The sequence below is a fragment of the Chiroxiphia lanceolata genome, chromosome 26, assembly GCF_009829145.1.
Source record: "Chiroxiphia lanceolata isolate bChiLan1 chromosome 26, bChiLan1.pri, whole genome shotgun sequence".
In the NCBI taxonomy this organism is placed as follows: domain Eukaryota; kingdom Metazoa; phylum Chordata; class Aves; order Passeriformes; family Pipridae; genus Chiroxiphia; species Chiroxiphia lanceolata.
Genome location: NC_045662.1, coordinates 4035091 through 4057384, shown reverse-complemented (window position 1 = coordinate 4057384; position 22294 = coordinate 4035091). Strand labels below are relative to the sequence as shown.

General features: G+C 56.2%; 4 protein-coding genes across 4 annotated transcripts; 2 read left to right on the top strand and 2 right to left on the bottom strand.

The window, feature by feature from the left end:
- Positions 1-665: 665 nt before the first annotated feature.
- Positions 666-6036, top strand: FKBP10 (FKBP prolyl isomerase 10). Its single transcript, XM_032711205.1, has 10 exons — positions 666-899; positions 2076-2221; positions 2520-2709; positions 2871-3016; positions 3126-3315; positions 3558-3703; positions 3835-4024; positions 4348-4490; positions 4639-4802; positions 4943-6036. The coding sequence occupies exons 1-10, from the start codon at positions 682-684 to the stop codon at positions 5126-5128; spliced, it is 1719 nt and encodes a 572-aa protein (XP_032567096.1). The 5' UTR covers positions 666-681; the 3' UTR covers positions 5129-6036.
- A 326-nt stretch (positions 6037-6362) lies between these two features.
- Positions 6363-10804, bottom strand: NT5C3B (5'-nucleotidase, cytosolic IIIB). The gene is made up of 9 exons (XM_032711207.1): positions 10788-10804; positions 10547-10645; positions 10087-10156; positions 9699-9745; positions 9187-9272; positions 8925-9014; positions 7954-8116; positions 7628-7828; positions 6363-7381 (listed from the first exon to the last, which is right to left on the bottom strand). Exons 1-9 carry the CDS (start codon positions 10788-10790, stop codon positions 7271-7273), a joined length of 870 nt encoding a protein of 289 aa, XP_032567098.1. The 5' UTR covers positions 10791-10804; the 3' UTR covers positions 6363-7270.
- Positions 10805-11631: 827 nt separating this feature from the next.
- KLHL10 (kelch like family member 10) lies at positions 11632-15209 on the top strand. The gene is made up of 5 exons (XM_032711211.1): positions 11632-11899; positions 12432-12918; positions 13012-13629; positions 14083-14232; positions 14745-15209. The coding sequence occupies exons 1-5, from the start codon at positions 11772-11774 to the stop codon at positions 15114-15116; spliced, it is 1755 nt and encodes a 584-aa protein (XP_032567102.1). The 5' UTR covers positions 11632-11771; the 3' UTR covers positions 15117-15209.
- A 206-nt stretch (positions 15210-15415) lies between these two features.
- KLHL11 (kelch like family member 11) lies at positions 15416-21641 on the bottom strand. The gene is made up of 2 exons (XM_032711043.1): positions 21001-21641; positions 15416-20773 (listed from the first exon to the last, which is right to left on the bottom strand). Exons 1-2 carry the CDS (start codon positions 21639-21641, stop codon positions 19177-19179), a joined length of 2238 nt encoding a protein of 745 aa, XP_032566934.1. The 3' UTR covers positions 15416-19176.
- Positions 21642-22294: the final 653 nt, after the last annotated feature.

The following is a 22294-nucleotide window of genomic DNA, read 5'->3' as shown; positions in this document are numbered from 1 at the left end:
AGATTTTCACATTTCTAATTATTGCCATTCAGTCCGCCGGCAGCAGACACATTATTAAAATATTTAATTCCTTCCATTTACTCTCCCAAGCTGCTGGGACTGAGCAGCAGCATCCTGGGCTGGGTGTGATGAGCTGGCGGTGGCAGGAGAAGGAAGAGGAAGAAGAGGAGGAGAAAGAGAAGGAGGCGCGGCAGCGCTCGGACCTGGGGCCGGGCCCTGCAGCCGCGCAGCCGCTCCCCAAAGGCTCCATCAGCTTTTCCTTCGGAGGAGGAACTGCCCAGGCAAAAAAAAAAAAAGGAAAGAGAGAAAGTTAAAAAAGAGAGAAAAAAAAGACGGGGAGGAGGGAGAATGGGTAAAAATACTGGGGAGGGGGGCCAAAAAAAAAAAAAAGGAAAAAAAAAAGAGGAAAAACAAAAGAGGGCATAAAAATAACCCCTCCCGCCGTGGATCTTTCTCTCCCGCGGTGTCTGTTCCCGGCACTGAGGGGGGAGCGCGGGGGGAGCGCGACGGGGCCCGGACACGTCTACAGAAATTCCAAAAGGGCCGGGCTGGGCGGGCGCAGGGGAAGGGAAGGGAGGGAAAGCGAAGGGAAGGGGCGTCCCGGGCAGGGAAGGGGCGTCCCGGACCCCCCTTCTCCGCCTTCCCCCCGCCGGGCCCTTCCGCCGCCGCAGCCCCAGCGCCATGGCCATGGCCCCGGGCAGCCGCTGCCTCTTCCTCCTCCTCCTCCTCCTCCTGGGCATCCTGGGGGCCCCGGCGCTGGGCAACCCCGGCCCCCTGGAAGACGTGGTGATAGACAGATACTATATCCCCAAAATCTGCCTGCGGGAGGCGCAGATGGGGGATTTCATTCGCTACCACTACAATGGGACCTTTAAAGATGGCAAAAAGTTTGACTCCAGGTATCGCCCGCGGCTCTGTGCCGGCTGCATGCGGGGGGCAGCTGCGGCGGGACCCTGCATGTCTCCCCCAGCCCCCAGCCCGCATCCCGGGGCGGGCAGGCATCCCCCAGCCCCGGGACAGGGGCAGCCAGGCCAGGGCAGGCAGCTGCCGGCTCCGTACAGTGCCCAGATCCCCCAGCTTTGATCCCAAGAAGGGCTTTTTTTGGGTGCTGGGGTGAGCACATGGACCCGGGGAGCCCTGTACACGTGTCAGCCTGGGGGGCCCGGCCCGGCCTCAAGCAAAGCCTCAACCCAGGCTGCAGCCCCTTCCCCCAGCCCCTACCCTGGCTGCCCTGCTGGCTCCCCCAGCTCCCCCCAGCCCCTCGGGGAGCCTTGCATGCCCTCAGCTCCACAGTGCTGTGTGGGAGCCTGTCCCGGGCACAGGCAGGATTTGGCCCTAAGTGGGACATTCTGCACTCAGGAACATGTATCTGCTTGTGCTGCACAGGCAGGAAAACACTTAAAGCACTTTGAGACGTGGCAGTGGTGGAACCCTTCATTACCCCAGAGGCTTCGCTCCTCTCTGTCCCTCGGCCCTGGATTGCTCCTGCTCTGCCCACACTGGCTGGGACCTGAGCCTGGGGCAGCCCCTGGTTTGCAGCACCGTGAGCAGGGGGAGAACTGGGGACACAGAAACAAGGGGATTAAGGATTTTGATTTACCTGAGATGTCTCCACTTACTTCTTGGAGTTTTTCGAGATATAAAATAAAAACAAATCTGCAGTTTAAAAATGAGGCCGGGACGTTGTCTTTCCTCCTTTGCTGCATAAAGCTCCAATGTGCCATATGCAAAGTGAATTGGAAGCAGCAGGAAGCCTGGGAGCTGCTGGCCTCCAGCCCAGCTCTGTGGGTGAGACCTGAGGAGGCAGCTGATGGGTTCTGGGGGTGCAGGGTCAGGCTGGAGCCCTGACCAGTGCTGCAGGGGGCAGCTGCCCCCCAGTAGTGCAGGATCGAGCCCATCAGGATCTGTGGTTTTGAGCTGTGGGTTCTGCCTGCAGCACAGGGACTCACGGGCTGTGGTGGGCTACCTGCACCTCGGGGAGGGGGCAGCCCTGTCCCCCCACTCTGCCCCCTCCCAGCAGCTTTGGGAGCTTCATCCTTTTTTGCACCTCTGATGGGCCTGTCCCTTCGCCCCAGCTATGACCGAGGGGCCACAGTGGCCGGCGTGGTGGGCGTCGGGCGGCTGATCACCGGCATGGACCGGGGGCTGCAGGGCATGTGCGTGAACGAGCGGCGTCACCTCATCGTGCCGCCCCACCTGGGCTACGGCAGCATCGGCGTGGGTAAGGGGCCACGGCACGGGGGGATGGAAGGGGCAACTCCCCTGGGGCTGGTGTCAGCAGGGACAGGGCTCCAGAGCCCACCTGGCAGCTCCAAGGCCAGGGCAAGCGGTGCTGAAGCAGGGCTTCCCTGGGAATGAGGGGTCCTGCCCCCAGCCTGGGCTCTGCTGCTTTCCCAGGGGCTGGCACGGGTCTCCAGCAGCCCTGAGCCATGGTGGGCTCAGGAGGGTTTCAGGGGACAGAGCCTGGGCTTGGTGCTGGTCTCACCTAAGGTGTTCTGTCCTCACTGCCACCTCTTTAGCGGGGCTGATCCCCCCAGATGCCACCCTGTACTTCGACGTGGTCATGCTGGACATCTGGAACAAGAACGACAAGCTGCAGGTCACCACCGTGTCCAAACCCGAGCGCTGCAACCGCACAGTAGAGAACTCGGACTTCGTGCGGTACCACTACAATGGCACCCTGCTGGATGGGACCCCCTTCGACTCCAGGTATGGGGCGCTGCGATGCCCCTGGCCTTGGGGAATGGGGCACTCCCTGTTCTGCTGGTGCAGCTCCACAGCCCCCAGACCAGCCTCTGGCACGGCACAGCTCTGGCTGGTGGTGCTGGTGTGGCCCTGGAGCCATCCCCACCCTCATTTTTCCCCACCAGCTATAGCAAGGGCAGCACCTACGACACCTATGTGGGCACTGGGTGGCTGATCAAGGGAATGGACCAGGGGCTGCTGGGCATGTGCGCCGGGGAGAAGAGGAGCATCATCATCCCCCCGTTCCTTGCCTATGGGGAGAAGGGCTATGGTGAGCTAGATCCCACCCCTTCCTACCGGCCCTTTCCCTCCCAGCTCTGCCCAGAGGCCCTGTGGTGCAGCAGGATCCTCATCTAGGCTGAGCCATGTCCCCTCCCCAGGGACTGTGATCCCACCACAGGCATCACTGGTGTTCAGCGTGCTGCTAGTGGACTTCCACAACCCCAAGGACGGTGTCTTCCTGGAGCACCTGGAGGTGCCGCAGCCCTGCAAGCGCCGGGCTGTGACCGGGGACTTTGTGCGGTACCACTACAACGGGACACTCATGGATGGAACACTCTTTGACTCCAGGTGTGGGGAGAGCCCCTAATGTCCCCTCCTGCCCCACAGCTGCAGGGAAAGCCTGGAGAACTGGTGGGGAGGAGAGGGTGGTAACGGGCATGAAATAGGCTAAAAACGATAACACCTGTTTGCTGCATCCCTAGGAAGAAGGTTTGCTCCTGCAGGAGCAGGAGAGGCTGGGGGAAGGGATGCAGGTTGGGGTGCAGGGGTTGGGGGGGGATTGATGGCACCAGGGGCCTCTCTTGCTGCAGCTACTCCCGCAATCAAACCTACAACACCTACATCGGGAAGGGCTACATCATCCCCGGCATGGATCAGGGCCTGCAGGGGGTCTGCGTGGGAGAGCAGCGGCGGGTGGTCGTCCCCCCACACCTGGCCTACGGGGAGAACGGCGCAGGTAAATGTGCAGAGCCCGGGCTCCGAGGGACAGGCACATCACAGGTCATGGGAAGAAGCAGGGAAAGGTTTTACCAGCCTTACAGCACTCCAGCAGCTCTCTCAGCAGCTCTCCTCATCCTCCTCTTCCAGGGGACAAAATTCCCGGCTCAGCCGTGCTCATCTTTGATGTCCACGTCATCGATTTCCACAACCCCGCAGACCCCGTGGAGATCGAGACCGTGTTCCGGCCCGAGGGCTGCAACGTCACCACCCGCGACCGGGACTTCGTGCGCTACCACTACAACTGCTCCCTGCTGGACGGCACCCGGCTCTTCTCCTCGTGCGTGCCCCGAGCTCACCTGTCCTTCCCGGGGCTCAATCCTGGCCGGTGCTGAGCTGGGGCGGGCGGGCACCGGGCAGCACCGGGAGCATCTGCTCTGCAAGGGGCATCAGCCACGGGGCAACAGGGAGGAGGGTGCAAGGTTTGGGGGCACAGTGGGGTGGACGTGGGAGTGACATGGAGAGTGGGGAACTTTATGGCATGCCAGGATGGAGGATGTGGGATTTTAGGGCATGGTGGGATGGAGGGGTTGGGATTTCAGGGTTCCCTACTGGATCCAAGGGGCTTTCTCACCTGCACTGTCTTCTCTGTGCCTCCCGCAGCCATGACTACGAGAAGCCCCAGGAGGTAACCCTGGGGGCCAACAAGGTGATCGAGGGGCTGAACAGTGGCCTCCTGGACATGTGTGTGGGGGAGAGGCGGGTGCTCATCATCCCCCCCCACCTGGGCCACGGGGAGAGCGGAGGTAGGGGAGTGGTGACTGATGTGGGTGACACAAACTGAGGGGTTCAGCCTTGCTGAGCCCCCTCAGGGCCCCGGGCTGGGGCTGGAGGGGTCAGGGCCGGGGCTTTGCCGTGCTCCCTGTGGTGCTGGAGCCTTGGCTGTGCTTCCAGCCCGGGGGGTGCCCGGCAGTGCCGTGCTGCGCTTCGAGGTGGAGCTGATCTCCATGGAGGAGGGGGTTCCCGAGGGTTACCTCTTCATCTGGCACGGGGAGCCGCCGGCCAACCTCTACGAGCAGATGGACCTCAACAAGGACGGGGAGATCCCTGCTGACGAGGTGAGTGGGCCCAGGGCACCGAGGAACCCCAGGCTGGTGCTCTGGTCCCTGCTGTCCTTGGCACGGGCTGTGGTCTCCCTGCCCTGCCCGGTGCTGGCTATGCAGAGCCAAGCAGCATCTCTCCCCTCTCCCCTCTCCAGTTCTCCACCTTCATCAAGACCCAGGTGGCAGAGGGGAAAGGCCGCCTCATGCCCAGCTCTGACCCAGAAAAAGTCATCGCTGACATGTTCCAGAACCAGGACCGCAACCAGGACGGGAAGATCACACCAGAGGAGCTGAAGCTGAAGTCAGACGAGGACCAGGAGAAGATTCACGAGGAGCTCTGAGGAGCAGACCCTGCTGTTCCTGGAGACAGGACTCGTCCTGGCCGTGCCATGGCTGGTCTCCCATCCCAGCTGCCCAGGGAATCTGCCCCTGCCCCTCCCCAGCCCTGCAGGGGGGCAGATTTTGATTTTCCCCCCTTTCTATTTAACTGAGGGTATTTTGATGTGTTCCTCCTGGGCAGGAAAACTCAACCCCCAGCTAATAAATCCAGGCAAGAAGGTGTCCCCTCCCCAAACCCCTTTGTCCTCCACCAGTGACTGCAGGTCCTGCTCAAGCCCCCTTGCCCACAAGTGCTGCCTTGGGGGGCAGGAGGGATGTGGGGGAGGCTTCCCCTCACCTCCACCCCAGCATTTTGTGGTTTAGGGTTGGGGGTGGGGTTTTTTTATACACACACTTAAAATTCTGTAGAGAGAATTAGAGAAGACTTTTGTCCCAGTCCCTGCTCTGTCCTCACTGCCTCCTCCTGGGACAAGAAGCTGCAAGGGGCTCAGGTTCCCAGCATAAACCCCAATACCCCACAGGCACCTGCCAATCCAAAAGTCTGGCCCCCAAAACTGCAGGGATGAGACCTGGCAAACCCCTCACGAGCTGGGAGAAGGGGAACAGATCCCCTCTTCCTCCAGGCCCTCAGGGAGCATCATCATCCCCCTCCACATCCTCTCCACCCCCTAGCTCTCAGTGACTGAGACAAATCAGCCCAATTTTGTTTCAATGCCTAAATGCAGGTCATGACCTCGGGGTGCTCAGGTTCTCCAGCTGGGACCAGCAGGGCTCCCAAAACCTCTGCACATTCTGTCCTGCAGACAGGAATAGAAGAAATGCAGGAACCCACCAGTGCAGAGGGCAGAGCCACCCCCTCAAATGGTGAATCTACCTTGCACCAAATAAATAATTCCTCCTGGTTCCCAAGGAGTTTGCCTGTGTCAGGTTATTTTGCCATGAAACATTCCTGCATGTTGGGGCAGTGGTACAGGGACCAGCCTTGGCAGTGCCCAGGGGGATTCCAGGCTCCAGCACCTGCTGGGTCCAGTAGGAGAAACCAAAATCCTTTCCTGGGATCCTCCAGTGAAGCTGCTGGAGCTTCAGCTCCAGTGCCCAGTGAGGGCTGGGGGGCTCTGATGGAGGATGGAGGGACCCGGAGCTGGAGAGCAGAGGCAGCTGCCAGCACCAGCCCTGGGAGCAGAGCAGCTCCAGCCCCTCGGCACCAGGTACAAACCACCTGTGGCCCAGCTTTAACCAATAATGTCTTTATTCCAACATGGAGAACAGAGTCGGCACTTCCTGAAGTCCCACATAACCAGAGGGGAGACAGAAACAACAAGGGTTTTTCCTATTGCTGCTCCGAGACCCTGGGATCAGCCTAGGATCAGCCCAGAAGTTTAGGACAGAAACACAGACAGCTAAAACATTCCTTAAAACCCAAAATGCTGCCACTGGCCTCTCCTCTCCCACCCCACCCAAACCCCAGCCCCAACCCTGGCAGACAAACTTACTTCTGGGTTTAGGCAGCAGCAGCAGCCGAGTTCTGGGGCCTTCAGGGACGGCTGGAAAAGCTTTTTGTTCACAGTAAGAATTGTATTGGTGCAAGAGGGAGGGGGTGGGACCCAAGGCCAGGGACCTGCAGGTTTCCTTGGGGGATGTAGGGCTGGGCAATGCAATGCCTGGTAGGGCCACACCAGCCCAGTGGTGGCACCAGGGCTCAGAAACAGGAAAACAGGATGAGAGAGATTTGTTTTCTTAGTGAGGAACACAGTGACTCTAAAACTTCATCTAAACCGGGTCTGTCCCACAGCAAACCATCTCCATTCCACACTCAGCTGCTGAAGCAGGTGCAGAATGTCTCTTTCTGAAACATGGAATGGTTTGTTGTGGCCTTGGGAGGTAGAGGGCATGAATTCCAAGTGGGATGAAGTCCAAGTTGGATGAAGCCAGTCCAAGAGGGAAGCAGCAGAGCCAGGCAGTTGGGGTAAAGGGAATGGAGAAGGTTCCTCCATCTCTTCTCTCCCACTCCAGGGCCGAGGGCATTAGTGAGGTCAGGACGGAGCCCAGCCAGTACCAGCAGATCCCCTCCAGCTCTGTCCCGGGGAGGATGTTCCCTGCCCAGTGCCTGCTGCTGGGTCGGAGCTGGGATGCCTCTTCCCAGCTCATGTCTCAGTAAGGATGTACCGGAGAATCCCATTGACCACGTCCAGCGTCTCGTCGCTCTCCAGCACGATGTCATAGGCTTCCAGGTACTTCCCCCTCCGCTCTTCCACCTACAGCACGGCCGTCAGGACAGGGTGGGGAGGGGGGGAAGACTCTGAACACCAACAGCTGAGGGTGGAGATACTGCACCCACAGCCCTCGCTACTGGAAAGGGGATCAATAACCACCCTGACAATGCCCCAGACACAGCAGGAGCTCAGTACACCCCTCCACATCACTGCCCCTCCCTGCTGCCCCAAAGCTTGGCAGCTGGGGAAGGCTGGCAGGGAAACACAACACTGCTCCCTCACACCCACCTTGTCATTGAGAAAGCCAATTTTGAGGATATTCTCCACGCTGGGAATGCCATCTGCCATCGTCAGGTCACCCATGGAGTCCCCGAGCAGGATGATGTTTGTCCTCATGCTCAGCTGCTGGAAGTAATCTGTGCCCTGCAGCACGGTGTTGTTCTTGTTGTAGGTGTGGATGAGAGGTGCCTTGAAGTGCGTGAGGACTCCCTGAGCACACAGGACAGACAGACAGACAGCTCTTAACCTGGTGGTGGCGCTGTTAATCGTGTCCCAGCCCTTGGTCCCAGCCCACACCTTTCCCCTCACCACACCAGTGTGGTGCAGAAACTCACCTCATCATCAAAGTCCATGTAGTTGGACACCACGTTGACGTTGGAGTAGAAGACGCTGGCCTGGCGGATAATCTCCTCGAGGACGTCACCGACACCAGCAGAGAAGATGAACAAGGGGACATTGTTCTTGTGCAGCTGATCAAAGAATTCCTTGAAGCCATCCCTAGAGCAGGAGTGTCCATTGCATGGGGTTGTGTTACCAGCTCCCAGCACGGTGCCCGGTGTTCTGGGCTGGCAGCGTGCCCAGCCCAGCTCCCGTTTCTGTCCAGCACTTCCCAAACAGAAACACACAGGTGAGCTCTGCAAACAGCACGAGCTCTCTGTGGCACCAGCATTCCTGTGGCCTTCCCTGTGCAGAACCCCGGAGAGCTCTGGGCGTAGTGGTTGGGCGGGTGCTCACGGGAACATGGAGCACTCCAGCCCTTTGCCTGGCACCTGCTGATCACACCCCCTGCTCAGCGGGGGCACAGGGCACTGCCAGGAACCACGTGGGAAATGTGCAACAGGTCAGACTGGTTGGGAGGATGATCAGGCCAACCTGTGACAGCCTCAGTCTGCCAGGACACAATTCCATGCAGAAGGGGAACTTGGGCTCATGAAAACCCAGACATACGGTACCATCTCCTCCCTGAGCCTGGGAGCTCAGTCAAAGCCCAGCTCCCTGAGCCAGCCTTAGGGCCATCGCTGCCAGGGCAGCTGTAGCAGCAAGTTTTAGAGCAAAGTTTTTGTGCTGTGGGTGAAATCTGCTGCTGAGTCAAGGGCCTGGATAAGGCCCAGCAGCTCCAATGCAGAGAACAAATCTCTGCTGGAAGCAAGGAGCCCCCGCATGCCACCCTGCACATGGAGAGCTGTGCCCAGTGCTGGCCCCTCGGCTGCTCCTGTGCCTGTACTTCAGCACCACAGCCCCATGTCCATAACTCAGCACCACAGCCCCATGTCCATAACTCAGCACCACAGCCCCATGTCCATACCTCAGCATCACTTCTGACTCTCCAACAATCTGGGCTATGTCATCTTTGCGGATCTTCTGCTGCACCAGCAGCTCGTGGGCCCTGGTCCACCTGGGGAAAGGCAGCAGTGAGCTCTGGGGCAGAGGCCCTCGGTGGTCAGCATAACAACTAAATCCCCCAGGATCACCACAAAGCCCAGGGACAGCTCAAGCCTTGTGTCCTGCAGTCCTCAGGGACAAGAGGTTGTCAGGGTAAGGTTAAGATCATCACGCACAGCACTCACCACTCCACCATGAGGGGACATTTCTCTTCCAGGGTCCGGTTGGGATCAATTTCAATGGGATAGTAATAGTGCAGCAGGTCCTTCAGCTGGAGCGTCGTACAGAGGGAAAAAGAACAGAGTGAACCTCAGGTCTAAACAGACTATAAACAACAAAACCAGCATTTCTGAAGTCTTCCAAAGCATCACACTTCCTAAACACAACCCAACTGTGTCACTGAGCAGCTTCCCTCTGAGCACACCTGGAGCTCTTGGCAGCCTGGCTGACCCGCACCTTGCTCCAGACACTGTAGGTACAAACACCCCTCCCCTTCCTCCTCTTATCGAGCTGAAACACCCACAGCTGTGCATGCAAATTCAATTTCCTTTTTTCACTTCTCTGTCACTGCTGGCTGAAATGCAGCCTGGACACTTCCCCCTCCAGCCTGGCAGCCAGCACAGCCAGGAGAGTTGCCACGCCAGCCAGTGCGACCTTATGGTGACGAGTGACAGGGTGTCCTACACACAGCACCCACCTTCTTCCTGCCGTCCTCACTGACAACACGGCTGGTATCGAGGATATCTGCAAGGACAATACAATGACAATGGCACAGAGACATTAAAAGCCTTTCTAACAGCAGCTCTCCTGCATCTCAGTGCCAGCTCCTCCCAAAAGAAGCTGCGGTGGCACAGCTGTGGAGTCCCAACAGGCGCCGAGCACAGGGCCTGGCTCTGCCGGGAGAGTGGGATGGAGATGGTGGGTGGTGGGTGGCCAGGACCAGGCAGTGAGGCCCAGAGCTGCATGAGGAGCAGTCAGGTTTGGCAGAGGAGGGGACAGAGGATGACAGGAACCACAGTGATGAAAAACACAAACGCAGAAACCAAACAGAATTAGCGACAGTAAAAACAGCAGCTTCCACTCACTGTGAGATGTGGGGCAGCGCCTGCCGTTGCACCCAAACCTGCTCAGTGTCATGTCAAAGTCAGAAATGACCTGGAAGAGGGGAGAAAACAACATCTGTGTGTGCCCCAGCGCACTCTGCCACAGCCAGAGCAAGCTAAGGTGCTGCCAGGGCGCACAGTGGCAGCGACAGCGGCAGACGGTGTCCTCACCCTCCCACCCCGGAGCTATTATCAGCACCGAATGGCTCCATCCTGTTTGGGCGGAGGAGAGGTTTGGGGACTGGGGCACGGTTAGGGCTTCATAACGGGGAGCCAAAAGAACCAAAAGAACGGGGAGAGCCACCAGCCCCGTCCTCCGTCTCCTCTGGGGCTTCTCCCCCTCCGCCTGCACACCGCGCCGCAGCCGGGGGGGTGAGGAAGGGCCAGCTGAGACAAGGAGGGAGCGTGAGCGATGCACCTCCCGCCCCGCCGGGGCCGGTACCTGCAGCTTGGCCACCCCCTGCTCCCGGAGGGTCCGGATGATGCCCCGCACGCGCTCGGGCTGCCGGATCCGGACCGTGGCTTTCTCCAGCTCGGGCACCTGCGGGCGGAGCAGAGACCCCGCTCGGTGCCGCCCTGGTGGGACCGAGGACCCTCCAGCGCCCTCCTGGCCGCGCTCCCCCGCCCAGCCCCGGGGCCGCCGCTGCCCCAGCCCGGGCTCCCGGCCCGCCGTCCCCGCTCACCATCGCTCCCGCTCCGCTCCCGCTCCGCTCCCGCCGGGCCGCGCAGCCGCGGGGCGGGGCCGGGGGGCGGGACCGGAACGCGGCCGCGGGGCCGGGGGGGACTCGGGGCGTGCTCGGGGCAGCAGCGCGGGGAGGGACCGGCGGTTTCGTTTCTGCCGCAACGAGCCGGGAGGGCGAAACAGAAAGGAAAGATTCCAATAAAGAAGCCGCCGTTCGGGCCCGCAAGGGCGCCCGGCACTGAACCGCCCCGCAGCGCCGGGGACGCGGAGTCGCGGAACCCTGTGCGGGAAATGCCCGCAGAGAACCGTCCCCCAGCACTGCCAAGGCCACCACGAACCCACGTCCCCAAGAGCCACACGGCTTTTAAACCTGTACAGGGATGAGGATGCCACCGCTGCTGCCCTGGGCAGCTGTGCCAGGGCTGGACAACCCTTTGGGGGAAAAAAGTTTCCCAATATCCAACCTAAAACTCCCCTGGCACACCTTGAATGACAAATCAGGGGCAGTGTGTGTGACTTCAGCACTGACAGGAGCTGCGCTGTGCCTCAGCTTCCTCCTGGGTGAGGTGGCACAAGGCACTTCAGCAGCAGTCAGCGCCCACCTTTGGGGACTTTTAGACTCTGGCAAAATAATATTGAGGATTATTTATTATTATTTATTAATTATTATTATGCTGGGGGATCACACAGACGATTTTGCTCCAAGCAACCATCAACATGGTGCAGGCCCAGGGTTCAGCATAACCTGGGCTGAGGGGAAGTGAAGGCTGCAGGCAACCAGGGAATGTTGGGCCTGGGTCACCCCTGTGGTTGTGATGTCATAACGAGGCACAATCCAGAGCCAGTGAGTGGGTTCAGCGCTGGATGTTTGCAGGCAACGCCAGAGTGCTCCACGCACGTCAGCGAGGTCCACTCTGCCTCTGACTCCAGCGTGAGGGATAGCTCAGCACCCACCAGACAGTCATCCTCCAACAGGGAGAGGAAGATGAGCGAAGGCAGCATCTCCAACGAGCTCCGCCTGGAAGGGAGATTCTGTGATGTGATCATAAGCGTGGATGGGGTGGAATTCAAGGCTCACAAGCTCATCCTCTCTTGTTGCAGTATCTACTTCAGGTCAGTAGTGGAAACACAAGGATTTATTTACAAGGGCCTGGAGTGACAGGACAAGGGGGAATGGCGTCACACTGACAGAGGTTTCTATTAGATATTTGGAAAAAATTCCTCCCTGTGGAGCCAGGTGAGGCCCTGGCACAGGTTGCCCAGAGAAGCTGTGGCTGCCCCATCCCTGGAAGTGTCCAAGGCCAGGTTGGACAGGGCTTGGAGCAACCTGGTCTAGTGGAAGGTGTCCCTGCCCATGGCAGGAGTTGGAATGGGATAATCCTTAAGGTCCCCTCCAACCCAGGCCATTTTGTGATTTTATGATTCCTGTGGGGAATTCCATGGGGGCTGTTCGCCCTGGTGCTCCCTGTCCCCAGCCAGAGGGGGGACATCTCCTTTTTCAAACAACCAGCAAGTAAAACATTAATTAATAAACGACGGGGCCTCCCAGCAGGGCTCCTGCCAGTGCCTAAACTGTTGCCCTGGGAGTTCGGGAAACACAGGGGACCCAAGGACAGGATTTAATGCAGCAATGCCATGTTTTCAGGACTCTGTTTACCAACTGGGGCAGTGCAGACAAGATGGTCTATCAAATCCCCGGTGTATCAGCTGAAATGATGGGTCTTATCATCAATTATGCCTACACTGGTTCAGTACCGATCACAGAGGACAACGTTGAGAGCTTGCTGGCTGCAGCAGACCAGTTCAATGTCATGGGCATCGTCAACCTGTGCTGCGAGTTCCTCCGTTCCAGGCTGTGTTTTGAGAACTGCATTGGCATCTGCAGACTCACTGACTATTACCACTGCCCCGACCTGCGCGCAGCCGCCTGTGTGTACATCCTGCACCACTTCGAGGAGGTGTCCCAGGTGTCCGAGGAGTTCCTAGACCTCTCTGCTGAGGAGCTGGCACACATCATCGAGAAGGACGAGCTCAACGTGAGGCGAGAAGAAGCCGTGTTCGAGGCTGTGCTGAGGTGGATCGCTCACGACCCGCAGAACAGGAGGCAGTACATCGCCTGCTTGCTGGGCAAGGTGGGTGCAGCACAGCTTTGAAGCTGTCCCCAAAGGCTGCCGAGGGGGAAACCATCAGCATTAGTATTCTAACCTCCTCCTTGCATGTTCCAGGTTCGACTGGCACTCCTACAATCCGACTACTTTATGAACAACGTCAAAGCTAACGAGTACGTGAAAGACAATGCCGAGTGCAAGGATCTCGTCATCAGTGCCCTGTCAGAGATCTATGATCTGAACTCGTACGGCCAGAGCTCCTCAGCCAACGCCAACCCACTCACCCGGCCGCGCCTGCCCTACGCCATCCTCTTTGCCATCGGGGGCTGGAGCGGGGGCGGTGCCACCAGTGCCATCGAGACTTATGACGGCCGCACCGATAAATGGTTGAACATCCCGTGGGAGCAAGAGAGCCCTGTTGCCTACCACGGCTCGGCGTACTTGAAAGGCCACGTCTATGTCATCGGGGGATTTGACGGGACGGATTACTTCAACATCGTCAAGCGGTTCGACCCCCTCCAGAAGACGTGGCAGCAGGTGGCACCCATGCACTCACGGCGCTGCTACGTCAGTGTCACCGTTGTGGACAACTTCATCTATGCCATGGGAGGGTTTGACGGCTATATACGGCTCAACACAGCAGAGCGCTATGACCCGGACACCAACCAATGGACCCTGATCACCCCCATGCACGAGCAGAGGAGTGACGCCAATGCGACCACTCTGAATGGAATGGTAAATGGATGGGGAGAGGATGGAGAGCTGCAACATGAAGGAAGTTCATATAAATCTTCACTGAATTTGTAACAATTCATTAAATCCTGGACATACAGATATAAAACGGCACCTACCTGGTGTGGCAGAGATGTGACCAGGAGTGTGAAAACTCTTCTGGAGCTGCTGCCCCCCAACAGCCCACCTGGTGCCCGCCAGCCCTTTTCCTGGCCAAAGGTGCAATACCAGGCCTGTCTGCTTCATGCAGCTTGGGAAATTAAGGGTCTAAATCCTGCTGGCTTCAACTCCCTGTAGTGCTGCTACTTCAAACCCAGGATGACATTCTCATTCCCCTCCTAAAACAAAACAAGACACCCCAAAAATCCAGCCACACCAATCATTTTCTCTCCAACAGACTGTCTCACCAATGGTCTAACTGCTCCCCTTGCACTTTCCTCTCTCTCCTGTCCCCAGGTGTACATCTGTGGAGGGTTTGATGGTGATCAGTGCCTCAGCTCAGCTGAAGTATTTGACCCTGCCACAAACCAGTGGTCCCTGATCGCCCCGATGAGCAGCAGAAGGAGCGGGGTTGGAGTGATGGCGTACGGGAACCAGGTGTATGCGGTAAGGGCCACCACCACCCCGCACTGCAGGCCTTTGCATGGCTGCAGTTCCCACAACACTAGGTTGGCCGTGTGTTTATGTGAGGTTTAGGGAAGTCAGAACCAGAACAGTTGATGGACTTACCAAGAATGTTATCACCCATCACACGCTTTTTGGTAAGAAAAAGATGTGGGCAATGTTTAAGCAGCTGCAGCAAACAACTTATCTTCTGCCACTACCAACAGCATCAGCAGCACACAGCAGGGCTTGGGCCTGTTCATTCATTGTTTCTCTTCTCCATGGACTGCATCCAACCCCTGGAGAACTGTCAAATCTGACAGCTGCACACGGTGCCTTGGGAAGCTCCCGAGGGAGCAGACTGTGATAAGCAAGCGCCGTGTTCTGAAATCCTGTGCTCTCCACCATGCTCAGACCACCGCCAGGGAGGCAGGAGCAGCTCCCATCTCACTGGTGCGTGACAGGATCTGACTGAGGGAAGGCCCCTTTCAGCTCTGTCCCTTTGGCATTTGCAGGTCGGAGGGTTCGATGGAAACAGCCGGCTCCAGACCGTGGAAGCGTATAACCCCGTCACCAACGCCTGGCACGCCGTGCCCCCCATGCTAAACCCACGCAGCAACTTTGGCATCGAGGTGATGGACGGCCTGTTGTTCGTGGTCGGGGGCTTTAACGGGTTCAGCACCACCGTGGCTGCCGAGTGCTACGAGGAAGACACCAACGAGTGGTACGACGCCCACAGCATGGGCATCACCCGCAGCGCCGTCAGCTGCTGCGTGGTGCCAGGGCTCTCCAACGTCATGGACTACATCGCCAGGCAACACTACTACCGGCACAACACCTCCATGGACATCTTGTTCAGCACTTCAACTCGGAGCTCGCCGTTGTAAATAGTTCCCCCTTAGCTAAGCCTTGTGATCAGCCATCACTGGATGCTCCTGTAAATAGTCCTGCTGAGCTAAGAAAATCTTCTGAGCATCCCACCATTGGATGCCTGTGAAAATAGTTCTCTTTAGCTAATAAAGTCTCTAGAGCAGGAAGGGGAGCATGTTCTTTTGTTCTAAAACAGAAACAATAGCTACAGGCCAAAAGAATCATTAGGATTTGAAGCTTTCACTCTGTGGCACCACAGAACGTGTTATCAGCCACAGCCTGTACAGCAAGTTAAAAAATCAAAAGTACAATGGGATGCTAGAGAAATAAAAGGTTTATTTTCATTAATTCACCTCTTACAATAAACTTTAGTACAGTGTATTTAAGGTCAAGAACATGACAGCAGGATTTGTTTCAAAGGGCCTATCACACACACTACTTTACCTCACAGGTAAGGACAGGAGTGCTGCTCCTCAGAAATCTCTTGCCCCTCCGTTCATGTCCCAGGAGAGCAGAGCTGCCGTGACCAACAGTGACATGGACCCAGGAGGAAGATCTGACTATCAATGGTCTTCAAAGAGCTTGTTAGTTCCACAGTATACATTCATTTTAGTAACAGAGTTAGATCCTCAGGAGCACCTGTTTTATTAGACTCCACCCAGGACTGTCAAACAGGAGAGATGGTTTGTACCCCAACCTAGGGTGGACAGAGCTGAAAATGAATCCAAGCCACAAACCACCTTTTTACACTTGCTTTTCAAAACCCGTTGGATGTTACAACACCCTCTTACAAGGCTGTGTTAAGAACAACCTAAACAGTTGTAATTCCTGAGGACTTGGTTTGTCAGCAGCCACCAGGCTATTCCACAACACATAAGCTGAGCCAAGAGTCTGGATTTTGACATTTACTGTAATGGGGAAAAACGCCATTGCAATAGTGGAGTGGAATGCTCGGCACAGCCGTTCACAGCACGTGCAACACTGGGCTGTTTGCTTCAGCTCTGCAGTGGTCTCTACTATGTGCAAGAGAGGCACTCAAAACACAGACACCCCCAGGCTACCAATGGAGTATCCAGGTAGTTATAAAACATTCTGTACACATATGGCCCCTGGGAGTCACTGCGGTGACCACCAGTACAGCGAGGCCAGCAGTCAGCCTCCCTGTTCACACACACTGGGACCCTGCTGACAGCTGACCAGCTACTACAAACACACAGAAACAACCCCCGGGCTTTTGTTTATGGGATCATCTGAAAAACACCCAGCAAGCTATGACACTCAAGGGCTGCAAGGAACTGTTATGGATTCACAGGTTCATGGACTAAATTAGAGCCCGAGCTGTGAATGCAATTCTCCCAACACCTTGTGTGATGCAGTGGATTGTTCAACCCGTCAGTCACAAACCACATCAATGCCATTAATCCACTGAAAGTCAAGGCCAAAAAGCTTAAAACTACCCCAGAATTGGCAGAGCAAAGGTTAGAGCAGCCCATGCTGCTGCCAGGGACCCCCAGTGCCATGCACATGGAGCACACACGGCATGCTGCTGGGACACACAGGTTACCTGTCCAGGGATGGGCTGGGCTGACACTGGCTCTGAGGGGAGTGCTTTTAGTAAATAACACAGCTTGTCTGTCAGCCCAAAGTCCTCCTGGGAAAGTGCAATATCAATTTTGCTTAGAAAAAGCAAGACTGCAAGGTCTGTTCTTGCCTCTTTGTTGCACGCTGCCATGCATTAAATATTTAGTTGCTATTCCAACTGAAATATCATCTCTGTGTTTCTCCCTACAAATTGTCTGTATTCCATGACAGACTACAAGAGGGCTTGGATAGAGCCGTGGTGGTGTGACCTACTACTACCCTCCAACTGCTTGTTAAATCCCTCCAGCCAGGGCGGCGGGGTGAAGGATATGAACTCCTCTCAGTTGCTTTGGTGCAAAGTATGGGAAAGTATCTTAAAACCAGCTCCAACGAATTGCTGTTACATTGATGGACTGAGCACTAGAGCTGAGAGGCATTTGCACACTGTATCACAGACCTCCTGCAGGGGCAGCAATTCTGAACCTACTCCAGCCAGACCTGAAGGAATCTGTGGGCCAAACTCCATGGATCAACTCCTGGTTTACAGGCCTACAGGAGCTGTTTGGGAACAGTCACTTGCAAACATCATCTCAAACTCACCTATTTCCACTTGCATGAGGCCAGCAGCATAAACTTCACCTGCCCCAACAACCCAACAGGCAAAGAAAATACAACATGGTTACCACAGAGGGGTCAACTGGGACAAACCGTTCAGAGTTTTTCAAGTTTGGTGGGTTTTTCAAACCAAGGCTGGAGACTCTCTCATGAACAGGCAAGTTATGGATACCAAAGTGGCCCGTGAACTGCAAAGTAGTGCGTTAAGGAACATACACATCAGAGAAACCTTTACACACAGTGGTGCAAGGACTTACCCCAAGTTTCAGATACGATCTGGGCTGCCTGATGAACTGGAAAAGGAGGAGGAGCAGCTCAGAAAGCAAACCAACTAAAAACAAAACAAACCCCAAACTGGTTACAAGTTCTTTGCAGTGAAGATGCCCACATCAAAACCACCAGCAAATATCAAGGAACCAAGAACAGTAACACATTCTCCAACAAGGTTTTTTTACACAGATTTCAGAACACCGAGATTACTCCTCCCATTCCCTTCCCTAAGATCCTGAGTTACACTGCTGGGAAAACCTGGAACATTCAAAAGAAGGGAAGGATGGAGAGAAAAGGAGGTAGGAAGGATGCACTGAAACCGCTGGTAAACCACAGGGTCCTGGAGCAACTCGGATTGGGCAGAAGGAGTGCTCAGTGGGACAGCTCTAAGGGAATACTCCACATTCTATTCCCTGGGAGTACAGTGGGAAGAAACCCACAGTCAACCAGGGCAGATGGATGTAAAATCACCTCAGAATGCCAAAAGGTGTTTAAATGAGCTTAAATCTCACCCCCACAGCAAGTGGTGAAATTCAGATATTTGAAGACTTTGAAAACTCATCTCTCCCTGCCAGAGGAGCACACGTGTGGGCTCATTATGGAGCTGCAGTATGGCTGCTGGGAATTCCTCAGGACAGCACATGGAAGGCAAAGGGTTCTGATTGTCAGAGACACGCTGGGAACAGCAGGGGCTCTTCCATCACTTTTCACTAGAATTAAAACATGTGCAACATTTGAGAAAGGATCTACGCGTAGCTCAGGTTTCACCCTATTCCCATGGAATAATCCCATTCTCACTGCTCCACTCTGACAGAAATGAACAGCCAGTGTGGGTGGGTGGTTCAACACTGGTTGTCACTCCTTGTCTCAGGCTGCTGTTAGACTCGAGTTTCTAACAAAGCTGTCAAACACAGACTCAAACCTGCAGATACACCTGAAATAAAATCCACTGCCTCTAGTTCTCTCTTCCGGCGTCTTCTGTCCTACCAATCATCCATTTATAAACAAACTCTGCAGCCTCTCTACAACTCACAGATACAAAATATTTAATACACATAGAAACATCCTGAAGCAATTTCATAAAGGAAGATTGTGCTTTTGTTTCATACAGAACTATTGTACTTGCCTCCAGCTTGGGAAAGCCAAGTACACCAACACCAATCCTGTGAAGTTTAGTCACTGAGGAGAGAATCAAAGGAATGTCAAGAGATAAGTGCAAATAAAAAGGTGCTTTCAAGCACACACAAATGTAACCACTAAATTATTAAGAGAGAGATCTTTGATTTTCAAAGGAGAACTGTTAGAGACTAACTCTACAGAAACCCTTGGAACCAAAGATCCGAGAAGTAACAGGCTTAATGCACCCGGAGACATTTCACAGCCCGATACAGGCTACAGCTTCTCCCTAGGCACCATTAAGGAATACTGCTGGATTCACAGAGCATCTCAATTCCCACCCATCCTCAACTTCTGAGCTTCTGACTTTTCAGTACACAAAAGATGCTGGTTTTATGCATCAAATCCAATCCGCACACTCATGTCTTATAAAGACATATCAAGCCTAACAAAAGGGTTTATTTCCTAGGCCCATCAGGAGTGGTATTCCAGACACTAGCACTCAATCTGGGAGCGTGGCATTCTCCGTAAGGTTAAGGAGTGTCGGTGGATCTCCTGCATCTGCCTTTCCTGCATTTGCCTTATTCTATCCTTTTGCCACATCAGGTTTTGTGGCATGGGGTACCTCTGTGTTCCCTGCAGGCACCTGAAGGGGATCCTCACGTGGCAGGCGGTGGCTCTGCAGCGGGGCTGTGGCATCGGGGGCAGGAGCATCCAGCGCTTGCGCTCGGCGCAGTAGCGATAGGCCTCCTTCCTGTACTGCTTGTCAATGTCATCGCTGTTCTTCCACCCCCCGATGATAAACACGTCATCCTTGTAGTAACAAATGGCTGCTCCTTCAATGCTCAGGACCTCGGGGGGCAAGGATTCCAGGATTTCATCCGAGGCCCTGCCAGAGATCTTTCCCTTGGCCTCCTCGTTGTCGATGGGGTAACTCTTAGGGCAGCACGAGGCCGTGTGGTAGAAGTTGGTGTTGGCAACGGACATCTGGAAGGAGCAGTAGTTGTCGATGAGGGGCAGGGACTCCACATCCTGCCACTGCCTGGTTTCAGTGTCATATCTGGTAATAACGGCCCTCAGCCCGTCCTCGCTGTCACTGTCGACCGGGGTGCGGGCAGCCACGTACACAAACCGGTCCTCCACAGAGACAGCTTTGACATCCCGCAGGATCTTGGGTGCCGACTCCAGGTTCTGCCACTTGTCCTGCTCAGGATTATAAATGGCCACATCTTTAAAGCCTGGACTGAAGTTGCCGTGTCCACCAATACTGTACAAGTTGCCCTTCACTTCAGTCAGGCCAAAGGAATGCTTTCTGGTGATTAGATTCGAGACCTGCTCCCAAATGTTTCTGTTTGGATTGTACCTTTCCACAGTCTTGGCAAACCCCGGCTCCATGGAGCCAGCCACATACACGTAGGACTCAGTCACGGCCACGGCGTGCCCGTCCAGGTGGTTGTGGATGTGTGGCAGGTTGACCCACCTGTCCTCGTCGATGAAGTAGCCCACGCACTCGCTCAGGTAGTCGCCGCCCTCAGACACGCCGCCGATGACGATGATGACGTCCATGTTCTGCCCGAAGCGCGGCAGCAGCGCGGCGGGACAGGCGGAGTGCTGCAGGTTCCCAGACTGCAGGTTCTCAGAGCGCAGGGCATGGCTCTCCACGGCCTCGGACACCAACTTCACACAGGCCTCATTGCTCGACACCAGCCGCTCAGATTTGACGTGGCGAGTCAGGTACGTGGGTTTCATCTGAGACAACCTCAGCAGCTTAAAGAGATCTTCAAAGTACCTCTCTCTTTCCTCAGGATTTTTCTGAACCCACTTTAAAACAGTCTCAAAGAGGATCTCTTCAGAGTCCACTGTGATTTCTGAGTCCGAGAACCAGTCCCGGACGAGGTGAAACGGCAAAGTGTAGAACTCCTCATCTTGGATGACTTTGTGGAAGTTTCTCCTGATCATATCCTGTGCTTTGAGGGCCAGCTGGTTCAGGGAATACATGTGGGCCAAGCTGTGAACTGCCACGCAATTGGAGAGGTTCAGTTTCTTCTTCAGAAACTCTCCACAGAAGTCCTTTAAGCGTGTCAGCAGAAACCTGCAGGACAAACGAACAGGAACACCCCTGTGTGTTAAGTGTTCAAGGCCAGGCTGGACGGGGCTTGGAGCAACCTGGTCTAGTGGAAGGTGGCCCTGGGAGTGGGACTGCATAGGCTTTAAGGTCCCTTCCAACCCAAACCGGTCTGTGACCCACTGATGCTGTGACTCGGCACCCCCAGCCCCCCTCCCCTGTCGATCCCCCGCCCCAGCCCCCGGCCCCCTCACCTGTCTGCCATCTCCAGCACCTCGTGGACGTTGCCGGGGCTCACGCGGATGGTGCCCGTGTACATGAAACCGACAACGGCCTCCACCGTCTCGGGGTCGGGGCCGCCCTCCGAGCTCCACTTCTGCAGCTCCACGCGGCCCGAGCGCGACTCCGCGAAGCCCCCCGAGAGCAGCGGCGTGAAGTACTCGGTGGCGGCGGCCAGGACGGACCGGTGTGCCCGGTACTCTCGGGCCGTGCCCGCGCCGCCGAACGCCAGCGTGATGTCGCAGTACAGGCCCTGGCGGCGCTGCTCGTTCTGCCGCCAGGCCAGGTCAGAGCAGTGCGCCGGGCACCCGAACTCCTCCGCCTCGGCCTCCCCGTCCGCCCCGCCGCCGCGCGGACCCCCGCGCTCCGCCTCGGCCGCCGGCGGGCCCGGGCCGGGGCCGGGATGCGGCTGTGGGGCTGCGGCGGCCGCCGCCATCTTGTCAGAGCCGGCGGGCGGGGCGCGGCGCTGCCCCCTGGCGGGGAGGGGGCGCCGCTGCAGGGAAATGGCGGCGGCGCCGTGAGGGGGGCGGGAGTAGGGCAGCCCCCGGGACCGCCCGGGGCCGCCCGGGACCCCCGTCCCTCCGCCCCGAACCTGCCCCCGGTGCTTCTCCGCCATGGAGCACCCCCGTGCTGTCGGAGCCTCGGCCCGCGGGCACCGCCCTCCCTCTGGGCACTCAGCTACTCGGACCAGACACACACCTGGTTCCACTCAGGTACAACAGATCAGACACACACCTGGTTTTGCTCAGGTACCCAAGCCAGACACACACCTCGTTCCACTCAGGTACCACAGATCAGACACACACCTGGTTCCACGCAGAGCCTCAGGCATCTTTCTGATCATTTTTTCCTCCTTACTCTTGCTCTCCCCAGCAGGCTCCGGAGAAGAGACTTCACCTGAGGAACAAGGATTTTACCTTCCAACTAAGGTACACAGGGTTTTTTGTTAATAAGAATGAAGTGAGCTGCAGTTGATTATTTCATGTTTGCTTTTCACACAGTGCAGTTCCCTAACTCTTGTATAATGCCATGTCAATTATAACTAGTCTCTTTCCTCCTGTTTCTTTTCTACTTTGCTAAATTTCATCTTTTTGACCTACACTGAAACACACAAGGGTACATGCATGCATTTTGAGTTTGTTTTTTCCCCCCTTTTAAATCACCTGAAATACAGACTCTAAGGAGTAACTGCTTTGAGGCGTGGTGTTTTGTAAAGTGACTGGTTCCCAGCTTGTCACACCCCTCAGACAGTGTCTAGGACCAACTTTC